Source organism: Physeter macrocephalus, unplaced genomic scaffold (genome assembly GCF_002837175.3).
Source record: "Physeter macrocephalus isolate SW-GA unplaced genomic scaffold, ASM283717v5 random_659, whole genome shotgun sequence".
Taxonomy (NCBI): domain Eukaryota; kingdom Metazoa; phylum Chordata; class Mammalia; order Artiodactyla; family Physeteridae; genus Physeter; species Physeter macrocephalus.
Genome location: NW_021145889.1, coordinates 31839 through 43047, shown reverse-complemented (window position 1 = coordinate 43047; position 11209 = coordinate 31839). Strand labels below are relative to the sequence as shown.

The 11209-nt window shown below is 65.2% G+C and overlaps 2 protein-coding genes across 3 annotated transcripts in view; one reads left to right on the top strand and one right to left on the bottom strand.

The window, feature by feature from the left end:
- LOC112066995 (lamin tail domain-containing protein 2) overlaps positions 1-6768 on the bottom strand; it is a 12716-nt gene extending 5948 nt beyond the window's left edge. Inside the window, exon 1 of the mRNA XM_055083176.1 lies at positions 6679-6768. The gene's annotated coding sequence lies outside the window, so the exon portion shown is untranslated. The remainder of the gene's footprint in view (positions 1-6678) is intronic.
- On the top strand, positions 82-3587 carry RASSF7 (Ras association domain family member 7). 2 transcript variants are annotated; one of them, XM_007108656.4, is made up of 6 exons: positions 82-981; positions 1546-1676; positions 1835-2547; positions 2711-2839; positions 2916-2997; positions 3080-3587. In XM_007108656.4, the coding sequence occupies exons 2-6, from the start codon at positions 1553-1555 to the stop codon at positions 3109-3111; spliced, it is 1080 nt and encodes a 359-aa protein (XP_007108718.2). In that variant the 5' UTR covers positions 82-981; positions 1546-1552; the 3' UTR covers positions 3112-3587. The 2 variants fall into 2 exon arrangements, with proteins under 2 accessions (XP_007108718.2, XP_054939155.1); XM_055083180.1 differs by having other exon boundaries at positions 82-1676.
- Positions 6769-11209: the final 4441 nt, after the last annotated feature.

Here is an 11209-nt window from a genome sequence, read left to right as displayed (position 1 = left end):
CTCTTGGTGGGGTTTGTGGCGGGAAGGAGGACCCGCCCCCCCCCCCCCCCCCCCCCCCCCCCCGCCCATGGCCCAGTCTGATTGGGCGAGTACAGGCTCTGGATGCCCTTGCTGCTGGGCCACACAGATAGCACTGAGGCTACGAGGGGCCCTGGCTGCCGCGCTGGCTTGGGGTCTCCTGGCAGGAGAGCAGGACTGGCCTGGTGCAGGAGCGTGTCCATAGCTTGGGCAGGCATTGGGCCCCACTGAGGGCAGGAAAGGGTGGGGGGAAGGAATCTCAGACAAAGAGTCCAGGGCCTTTGTCCCAGGCAACCTCTGGGCAGCCCCCTCACCCACCAGGATCGTCAGCCTGGCAGCAGCCAGAGAGGAGCAGCGGCCAACCAGCTCCACTACCTCCCGCTAAGAGCCCCCGACCCCTGTGCGTTCCGACGCGGGCCCATCAGGCCGGGGAAGGGGCGTTTCTGGCCCCGCGGCTCCTCTGGGCGCAGGCCGGGCTCGCGGGGTCCCAGGCCGGCGCCCCCTCCCTAGGCGGGAGGCTCATCAGACTGGGAGGCTTCTGCGGAAGTCAGTTGTGGATCGTGGCCAGGCACCTGCCCCTCGCGCCGCCTGCGACTGCGGTCTGGGACGCGCTTCCGTGTTGTTTTCGGGCTTGGGGCGTGCGTGGACCCGAGTTCTGTCCGCCCCTCAGCTACCCGGAGCCCCGCCCACACCTGGGCGCCTCCGGGGGCGGGGCGGGAGGGGAGCCAATGGGGAGGGCCAGGGGCGAGGCTCAGAGTAGGTGGCTAATGGGCGTCGGCACGGGGCGGGCAGTGCGCGCCGAAGAGCCAATGGAAGTGTGCGGGGCGGGGCGCGCCGGCCGTGGGCCAATGGGGTGGCGGGCCGGGGCGCTCCCGCGGCGCTGTAGGCGGCAGGTTGCGGCGGCGCCCGGCGCCTGGCAGCGGCCAGTTCGCGTCCGGATTCCGGAGGCAGGCGAGCGTCCAGGTGAGCCGCGCCGGGCCCCGGAGCTTCCAGAGCGCAGGGCGCGGCCCCGGACGGGGACTCCGACGGAGGGGCGCAAGCCGGGCCGGCGTGGGGGCCGCGCCGCACCTGCACCCGCCCCGGGCGGGGACAGCGGCCTCGCGGCGATCGCGGGGACGGGCGGGAGTGGGGAGGCGCCGCCCGTGCCGGGTGCGGTGGGTCCGGAGGGCCGAGGTCTGCGCGCGGACGCCCCGCGGGAGGGGCTGTACCCTCCGAGCCAGGTGGCTGGGTCTGGTTAATGATTTGCCTTGTTCCGGGAGTGGGGCGGGGCGAGAGCAGGCTGGGAAGTGGGGAAGCCTCCGAGAGCTGCGGGAGGGCACACTGGTTCCCGCTTTGGGGGGCACTGGTCTTTGCTACCCCACCCCCAGGAATGCGCGGCCTGCAGGTGGGGCTGGGCAGCAGACGCTGAGGGGCAGCAGTCCTGAGCCAGTTCAGGGGGTGAGGGGCAGGCCTCAAGGAGGAAGAGCGGGGCCAGGCTGTGTTGGGGCCAGGCAGGGCCTGACCCTGTGGCCTTCACCCTCCCTGCAGGACAGGGATGCTCTCAGGGCTGGCGGCCATGGAGCTGAAGGTGTGGGTGGATGGCATCCAGCGTGTGGTCTGTGGGGTTTCAGAGCAGACCACCTGTCAGGAAGTGGTCATCGCACTGGCCCAAGCGATAGGTGAGTCCCCTGAAGCACGGATGGCCCAGCGGGTGCACCTGGGGTGCCCCAAGGAGGGTGGGGCTGTTGCTGTCCCCTCTTGCCTTCCCCCAACTGCGCAAGCCAGGTGGACAGACGGTAAGGGATGTGGGCTGACTGACCCTTCTCCCCTACTACAGGCCAGACAGGCCGCTTTGTGCTTGTGCAGCGTCTCAGAGAGAAGGAACGGCAGCTGCTACCCCAGGAGTGTCCAGTGGGTGCCCAGGCGACCTGTGGACAGTTTGCCAGCGATGTCCAGTTTGTCCTGAGGCGGACAGGACCCAGCCTCGCTGGGAGGCCCTCCTCGGACAGCTGCCCTCCCCCTGAGCGCTGCCCAATCCGAGCTAGCCTTCCCCCAAAGCCTCGACCAGCACTGGACCGTGAGCCCTGCAGAGCACTGACCTTCAGCCTGGGCTTCCCTGGGCTGGCCCCCGGCCCTGTGCCACCCGAGCCCATGGGTCCCGCAGCACCAATACCGGGCTGCTGCGCCGACCTGCAGGGCTTGGAGCAAAGGGTGCGCAGGAACGCAGCGGAGCTGGGCCAGGAGGCCTTCTGGGAGCAGGAGCTGCGGCGGGAGCGGGCCCGGGAGCGCGAGGGGCAGGCCCGCCTGCAGGCGCTGAGCGCGGCCACGGCCGAGCATGCCGCTCGGCTGCAGGCCCTGGACGCCCAGACCCGCGCCCTGGAGGCCGAGTTACTTGTGGCCGCAGAGGCCCCTGGGCCCCCCTCGCCCACAGCGTCTGTCGCAGAACGCCTGCGCCAGGACCTGGCCGCCCAGGAGCGGCAGAGTGTGGAGGTGCAGGGCAGCCTTGCCCTGGTGGGCAGGGCTCTGGAGGCTGCTGAGCACGCCCTGCAGGTGAGCCCGCAGGACCCCGCAGCCCTGCCAGTTCCTGCATCGCAGGGTGGATTTGGGTGTCGGTCTCAGGATCAGACGAGGGAGAGCGTGAGGCCGTGCGGCTCTGAGGGTCCCGTGTGCCTCTGAGGGTCCCGTGCGCCTCTGAGGGTCCCGTGTGCCCTAGGCCCAGGCCCAGGAGCTGGAGGAGCTGAACCGCGAGCTGCGTCAGTGTAACCTGCAGCAGTTCATCCAGCAGACGGGGGCTGCGCTGTCCCCACCCCCACGGCCGGACGGGGCCCCCCCTGGCACGCAGGTCAGAGCGGTTCTGGAGGGTGGCCAGGTCGGTGGGGGGCCCAGCCCAGCTCCGAGCTGACCCGCTCTTCCCACAGGATCTTCTGCCTCCGTCCAGAGAAGAGCCCCTCCCGGGAGCCCCCCAGAGTCCAGCCCTAGTGTCCTGCCTGAGCCCAGAGAGTATGTCTGTCTCCCCGACTCTGGGTGGGACGAGGTCCTTCTGTGGCCCCCGCAGCCCTCTCAGCCCATGTCTTCCCCACAGTCACCCCCATGACGCAGAACTCCTGGAGGTAGCGGCTCTCGCCCCAGAGTGGACGTCCAGTGCCAGCCCAGCCCTGGGCTCTGATGACACGAGCAAGGGCAGCCAAGGCCAGCCCAGCCTGGATGACAGAAGGCGAGCTCGGGGTCACAGAGGACTCCTTCCACCATGCAGTGGGAAGCCCTGGTACCCTGGGTCTGAGATGGGACTCCTTGGAGCCCTGGGTTTCTGCTGCAGGGGGCAGGGGAAGGCTGAGGACTCTCGCCCTAGTCCTTGTCAAATCTGCCCAGACCCCTGGAGAAGCATGGGGCGTGGCCAGCCCAGAAACCACTAGGCCCCAAAGGCCACAGCTCCTTGCTGGGGAAGGGAGGTGCACAGACCACCCTGTGTTCAGCCTGTAGGTATGTGCTTGCGTGCGGGAGGTATCCTCCCCCACGTCCATGTGTGTGCAGGTGCGCGCGCGCGCACGCACGCGTGTGTGCTGCCTTCCTACCCCGACACTAAAACCTCAATAAACTGCCCCACGTGGCTTAAGCGTGTCCCGAGGCTGCACTGGGCAGGGTCTGTGGGGTCTCTGGTTAGTCCCCTGAGCTGCCTGGGGCTGGCAGCAGCCAAAGATCCTGAGATGGGGGTTTCCCAGTGACCAGTCATCAGTTGGTCTAAAGCTGGAGCTCCCAGGGGCTCACATTTCAGGCTGCTGTGTCCACCCACCCCCCTGGGGGGGTGGCCCTTCCCTGTTGGTGTGCGGAGAGGGGGGGCGGGGGGGTCCTCTCCTTGGCAACCTGAGCCTGGGGTTGGAGTGGTGCTGGGCGCCTGAAGCAGCCTCAGCACTGACCTGGGTTTCTGTCTGGACCTCTCCCCCACCTGGCTTCCCTCTCTGGCCTGCTCCCCACCAGCAGCAGAAAGCGCTGCCCCCTCTGGGGTGGCTCCTGGATATGAGGACTCAAGGACACGCTAGACCCGTCCATCAGGTTTCCTGAGTCTGAGAGCTTGCGGGGACTCCTGGGTCTGCGAGGCCCAGGGAGCTTTGCTGGCCCCTGGAGGGTGTGCCGCCCACCTCCGCTCCCCAGGTGGGCATGAAGCCTCAGCTGCATGCCTGCAGCCTTGAAATTGGGGCAGGGCGAGGTCCAAATCACAGCCCTGGTCCTGGGGTGGGCCACAGGCTCCCAGCTTAGAGAGCTGTGGCTAGGATGGGAGAGCTCCGCCAGTCAGAGCCTGGGGGGCTCTGAGGCTTGGGTGCAGCCATGCGTATGGAGGAACAGGGGGCGGGACAGCCTAGATCACAGGGGTCTTCGTGCTTAGTTTTGGGGCGGGCAACTTTGGGATGGACTCAGCCTTCTTCTGGGGTGGCCCCTGAGCCAGGCCTGGTATTCCCCACTTCCTTTGGGGCCGACAGTAGGGGACGTGAAGTCCTGAGTGCAAGAAGCAAGGAAACCACCAAGCGCACGGCTTATGGGAGTAACCAGGAGCCGGTACCTCCTGCCTGAGCTGCAGTAGGGATGGGAGTGGCTGCACAGGCCTGGTGACAAAAGGGATCTGGCCCCGGCTTCCTCTGTGGAGCCCCCAGCCCATCCCCTCACCTGTCCACACTCCTGCCTGACCTGTGACCGCAGATAGGGCCAAGTACAAGCCACACAGGGTGCAGCCCAGAGTGCACGGGCTAGTCAGGCCTTGCCCTGGGTGGGAGGACTGGGGACTGTCCGAGGGGCCTGCTCCCTTCACCTGTAGCCCCCACCTGTGCTCCAGAGGGTTGGATGGACCGCTGGGCACCAGCCCTGAGCCTTAGCACGGCGTCATCTCCCAAGCTGAGCATGTAGGCCAGCAGGGGGCAAGGCCAAGTGCCATCCAGGGACCACCCTACACACACGGGAAAGGGGAGGACCAGCCCATGCCCTTCCCAGTGTCGTGGGCTTCCCCACTCCCCAAAGGGCGGCAGACACAGAACTGGGCAGACTTATGCCCCCTGTTCTCCGTGTCTGTTTTCAGGGAACACCCATTCCTTCTGAAGTCACTGGCAGGGACCCGCCCCTGGCCTGAGGCTGGCTCTGAGGACGCTGACAGCTCTCTTCTCCAGCTCAGAGAGGGTCCTCAGGCAGAACGTTCCTCTGAGGCTGTTCCAGGTGAACAAAATTCCACACCCCCCGAAAGTTGCCAGACGTGCTTCAGATCACTAAGCAAATCCTTGAGTTGCTGAAAAGTTTACTTTTGAGTTTTAAACTGTACTTTGAAAACAATGATGTGAAATGTGCTGAGGTGAGGAAAGGCCCAGCTCCCATCAAACCAGTGGATGGCAGGGCAGGACCCTGCCTGCTGTGAGTACCGGGCAGCCATCCTCACTGAGGCTCTGCAGGGCCAGACTGTGTTGGGGGGAAGGCACTGGTGCCCCGACTGGCCTCAGAGTTCCTGCTTGCCCCCCGCCCTGCACAGCAGGGCCCTCCAGGGCTGGCTGAGCCACCAGGGTTCACAGATGGCTGTGCCCACAGTAAGTCAGTGCCCAGTGGCAGCAGATCAGCTGTTGGTGCTCAACCCCAAAGCCACCAGCAGCCTCCCTGCCACCTGCAGAACCTGGCCCTGCCAAGCCTGCTGGGTGCGACATTCGCACACCCCATCGACCATCAGTTAGGACAGGGTCCCTCCAAAGGGGAGTCCGAGTCCACACAAGGCAGGCCCCGTCTAAGCCTGCCTCCCTACCAGGCTGCTCCAGCCATCAGCCCCCACCAGCTGGGAGAGGGGACAGAGCCTGCTGCTGGCCTCCTGGCGTCTGCAGACCCAGAGGCTGCTCTGGGCTGGCTCCACAACCACAGGATTTTCACGGTGAACTCGAGAATCCCCAACAGTGAAAGCGGGCCTCCAGGAGCCCCCGCCCCTGGGAGGGTGTGTCAGGGGTACCACAAAAGGGTCTTCAGAGCCCCGACTCCCTTAGCGGCCTCGCTGAAGTGGCAGAGTGCACAGAAAAGTCAAATCTGTCACCACTGTCCTCAAGGAAGTCCCCAGAGGTAGCCCTCAAGAGGCTGGTTCTGGAGGTCCTTGTCCCAACGTCCAAGGGTCGAACCCCGGCACCCGTGCCTGCCCAGGACTGCCTTAAGCTTGGCGACATCGGGAAGGCGGTCCCAGGAACCCTGCACATCCTGACACCCTGAGACACACAAGGGAAAGAGAGTTCCCTCCAAGAGGGCATCTGGTCCAACCTGAGCCCCCTCGTGCGGAGGACAGCGAAGTTCCCTGAATCTCCCCCGTTTTCCCTCGGCCCACTGCTGGGCGCAGAAAAGCACACCCAGTCCATGGGGCGCCTTTGCCCACCACCCGCCTTGGCGCGCGCCCTCTGACCCGATGTGGCCGTCCCCTGCCCCGCAGGGTCACAGAGAGGACGGGGCGGTCGCGCAGCCCAGAGACAGATCAGCCGCTGTCACACGCACAGTGGGTCCGGAGCAGCGCAGTGTGCGGTGGGCAGTGGCTGCCCTGCGCCTGGAGGGACCGCCGTGCGGGCGGAGGGGTCGTCCCGCGCCCCCGACCCTTCCCTCCCCTCCAACTTGGCTGTCCGATCCCGCTGCCTTGCCCGGCCCGAGCTCCCGCCCGCCGGCCTGGGACCCCTCGAGCGTCACCTGCGACCCCGGCACGGGGCCGTCGCCGGCTTTCTGCTCAACTTCGGCGGCGGCCGCGGCCCCCTCGCGCCCCCGCCGGCTCCGCGCTAGGCGCCCGGCCCGTATGCAAATATACAGGTCCCGCAGCCAATGGTCGGGCGAGCCGGGCCCGCCCTGCCGCGCCGCAGCCACTGTGTGCGAGCCGGGGACGGGACGCCACGCCCACCGTCGCGCGGCGCCTTGCGGGCGCGGCCGGCGCGTTCCTCTCCGCACGTCGGCCTCTGGGCGGGGCCGCCACCTGCCGGGCGGGGCCTGTGGGCGCCGCGTCGCCGCCTGGCGCCCGGGGCAGCTCCCCCGCCGGCCGGGGCAGGTGGTACGACCCGAGGCGCTACCCCCGCCGGCCCCGGCGGTGGAACAGCCCGGGCGCTTCGGCGCCCGCAGGCCGCGCGAGCCGGGCCCCTGCCCGGGAAAGCCGGGCTCCGGCCCACGTAAGCCGGCCCGTGCACTCGCGACCACCTACTGCCTGCGCCTCCTGCACCCACTCTGGGGCGGTCTGGCTGGCGTGGAGGGGGCTCCGCTTCTGCCTGGTTTGACCCGCGACGCCCGCGGGCCGTCCCTGGGGACTCCTGGTCGCTCCTGTCCGGAGGGGCCAGGGCACGGGGCGCAGGGCCCTCGGCAGCTTGCCCTCGTCCTCTGCCCTGTCCTGTCCGGGCATTGAAAATGTAGAAACCAAGGGAACGGAGCATTTCTGATCTGGAGTCATCCATTCCTGGTGTAGCCCCAAGGAGGCAGCCAGGGGAGTCGTGGCCCTGGCCCCTTCTCTTCACACTCCCCTCGCAGCCTCCCTGAGGCGGAATCATGGGTCATCCGGACCCCTAATCAGGCAGAGAGGTGCCCGAGCCCCTTCTGTTCTCCACTGTCCAGTCTGGAGAGTTAGGGTTAGGGTTAAGGTCCTCTTAAGACCTTTGTGTCCCCTCCAAAGTAAGTAAGAACTCCCCCGTTTGCCCACCTCCCTCAAGTCAACCAGAGTCTCTGGCACCTGCCTCAGAGCCTGGCCCTCCCTGGAGGACCCCATTCTCCCGGCTCCAGGCAGCTACAAAGGGCCCCTGTGCCCCCGACTTGGCCCAGGGACAGTACCTCCTCAGCATCAGCCCCCCCGGCTGCTCTCCTGCAGCCCTCCTGCCCCCCAGCTCACCACCCCACTCCTTGTCCTCCCCGGAGCCCACATAAGCCTGGGCTGGAGCCCACCAGTTGCCACGAAACTAGTGTGGGCCCCTCCTGCACCCTTCCCACCATCTTGGTCATTTCATTTCTTCCTTCAGAACTTGCCCAGGTGGCTAAGTGTGGGCCTCCAGGGAGGCATCTGACCCTGCCTCGGACCTCAGGAGCATGAAGCCTGAGTAGGGAAGTTCAAGTGCAGGGTGTTGGGTGTGGCCCGCTGTGGGCAGCGCCTGCACCTTCAGGACTGGGCATGGTTGGGGGTGGGCAGACAGGCAGAGGTTTGGAGGGGAGAAGTCTGGGATTCGGGGACAGGGACGGGCCAGAAGGCAGGCTGACTCCCAGTTCCTGCCTGGCCCTAATGGAACGGCCTCCAGCAGAGCCCCCCGGTCCTGCTGGTTCCAAATGCACCCTTCATCACCCTCTGAAGTGTATTGAATGGTGGTCCCTCAAAAAGATATGTTCTATCCAAATGCCTAGACCCTGTGAATGTTACCTTACTTGGAAAAAGGGTCTTTGCAGCTTGATGAGGTCATCCTGGATTATCTGAGTGGGTCCTAAATCCAAAGACCTGTGTGCTTTTAAGAAAGGTACACAGGGACACACAGGGAGGGAGGCCATATGAAGACCGAGGCAGAGATTGGGGTGATGCTGCCATAAGCCACGGAAGACTGAAGGATCAAAAACCAGAAGCGGAAACAAAGGATTCCCTCTACAGATTTCAGAGAAAGCACAGCTGTCAACCTAGATTTTGGACTTCTGGCCTCCTGGACTGTGAGAGAAGAAATTTGTGGTTTTAAGCCCTCCAGTCTGTGGTCATTTGTTATGGCTGCCCTAGGACACTGATATACCTGCCTTCCTAAGTCAGGGATCACAGCCCTGCCTGTCTCCTTTCTGTGGCTCTGGCCCTGTGTGTTTGTGCAGGACTGATGGCAGGGGACAGGGCTAACCTGGGCTGGACAGAACCAAGGGAGCTCCCTGTCCAGCTCCACCCTCCTGTGCACACGAGGACAGGAGCGTGCATCCTGTGTCTGGGCCTGCCTGGGCCTGCGAGGGGCAGGAGCAGGGTGTGCCAGCATGCACCAGGACCCAGTGAGGGCTGCAAGGCACAGGGTTTTTTTCTCTCTCTCTCTCTCTTTTTATTTATTTGTTTTAGGCTGCGTTGGGTCTTCGTTGCTGCGCGCGGGCTTTCTCTAGTTGTGGCGAGTGGGGGTTACTCTTCGTTGCGGTGTGCGGGCTTCTCATTGCGGTGGCTTCTCTTGTGGCGGAGCATGGCCTCTAGGCATGCAGGCTTCAGTAGTTGTGGCACGCGGGCTCAGTAGTTGTGGTGCACGGGCTTAGTTGCTCCGCAGCATGTGGGATCTTCCTGGACCAGGGCTCAAACCCGTGTCCCCTGCATTGGCAGGCAGATTCTTAACCACTGCGCCACCAGGGAAGCCCTGCATGTGTTTATTATGACAATCTTCCAGCAGGCCCCAAGAGCAGCTGCAGATGAGGGTGGGAGGGGCTGATCCAGCTCCAAGGGGGCTCCACGCTGCTTGTCCAACTCCTTCCCAGGAGCTTTAGTGGCATGCTCCCACCCACCTAGATTTGGGATCCTCTGCTGGGCGGTGTCCTCATCTCTAGTGGTCTTTGGCAGGTAGGCATGTGTGTGCAGAAGGGCCGACACTTGCTGAGACCAAGCTGAGAGAGAGGGGGAGGTGTCTGGTGCAGGGTGTTTACCATGCTGGACCCCACCCATCCAGCCCTCAACATCACTATTTTATAGCCAACGAGGCACAGAGAGATTGAGAAACTCTACCGAGGTCACAAGATCCATACTTACGCTGAGAGCCAAAGTGTCCTGGCCTGGGTGACACCCAAGAGGTACTATGCTGTGCCAGCGCCGCGCGCGGGCGCGCGCGCGCGCGCACCCACAGAGAAGATTCCCTCCAGAGTCCCTCACCTCGCTGGCACCATCCATTCTTCCTTTCTGCAAAGTCCTTTCCGGAGCCTGTAAGCACGCGGGTTATTTCTCCCCTCGTAAACAGAAAAAACAAAACAACCTTCTCTCGGTGGGCTCCTTCCCAGCTGCCTCCACTTTTGTTTCCTGCTTGGTGCTCGCCGGCCATCACTCTGCTGTCTTCTCGTTAAACCGTCTCCAGCTGCCCCGCCCCCCAGCGCTGCTATCCTCCGGGTCACCGGTGACTCCCACCTCGCTCCACACAGGCGTCCTCCTGGATGCGCCTTCTTCCCCTGGCTTCCAGGAACCCTTCCTGGTTTCCCCTTTTACCTGGCATCTCACAATCAACTCCTCAACACCCCCCCCCTCGGTTCTGTCTTCAGAATCTACCAGGAGCGGATCGCTTCCTGCACCTGCGCTGCCCCACCCCAGCCGGCACCACGGCGGTCCCTGAAGGGGGTTTTAGCCAAAGAGGCCTCCCCACTGGTCCCCCGGGCCCGCCCCCGCTGCTCCATTCGGTTCACCCGCTGCCGCCCGGGGGATGCTATCAGCCAGCGCCTGTCGCCCTGCTCAGGACCCCCGCGTGCCGCTCCCCGCCCGGGCCCACTTCGCGGGCCTCCCTTCTGTGGCCCCGGCAGCTTCTCCGAGCTCTCCCCACGGCTGCTCCCTCCGCCATGACGTCTCGGCCGGGTCCATCCTCACCCGCTAACTACCACTGGCCAGTCCTCCTGCCTCTGGAGCCCCGGACTCTGCTCTTTTTATCAGAGCACGAATCAGCTTCTCACACACCACGCGGCGCAGTGATTCGCAGCGTTCAGTGTTTACTGTGTCTGGACAAGATGGGACACGGGACTGGGGAATCGTCCTCGCTGTGCCCAGCGCCTGGCGGAGCCCGCGCAGAGGGTCCATCAGTGTTTGGTCGGAGTGAACGGACGGCACAAAGCTACTCTTCCCTGGAGCGCCACCTGGCCGTCCCGGCCCGGCTCTCCGCAGCTCACGCTTGGGGTCTGAGGGATGGGAGGGGGGTGGCGGGAGGGCGGGGCGGGGGCGCCGCTTGGAGCGGGACCCGGGCTGGGGGCAGGGCCATTGCACGGGGCGGGACCCTGGCTGGGGGCGGGACCCTAGGTGTGCCAGGCTTCCGCTCCCATTCGCCCTGGGCGACGGGCGGAGGGCCGGACTGTACCAGCTCCCCGATGGGGGGGGCAGTCCCAGAACAGCCCAAAGGCGGGAACTTAGACACCTCAAGTTCTTCCAAGAAGCTTGTCTCTTTGGACGGTGATAACACATTAAACAGTGTTTCCAAAGCCTCGAGATCCCCAAGCTCAGGGAGCGGCTCTCCCACCGCAGGTCTTTCTTCCCCTCCCTGGTCCCAGTGGTTCCCGCCAACGGGCG

Bases quoted from the DNA above. Each gene is read 5' to 3' on its own strand.
- RASSF7 (XM_007108656.4), top strand. From the start codon at position 1,553: ATGCTCTCAGGGCTGGCGGCCATGGAGCTGAAGGTGTGGGTGGATGGC. The intron at 1,677-1,834 runs GTGAGTCCCCTG...CCCCTACTACAG, and splicing joins CGCACTGGCCCAAGCGATAG to GCCAGACAGGCCGCTTTGTG. The intron at 2,840-2,915 runs GTCAGAGCGGTT...CTCTTCCCACAG, and splicing joins GGGCCCCCCCTGGCACGCAG to GATCTTCTGCCTCCGTCCAG.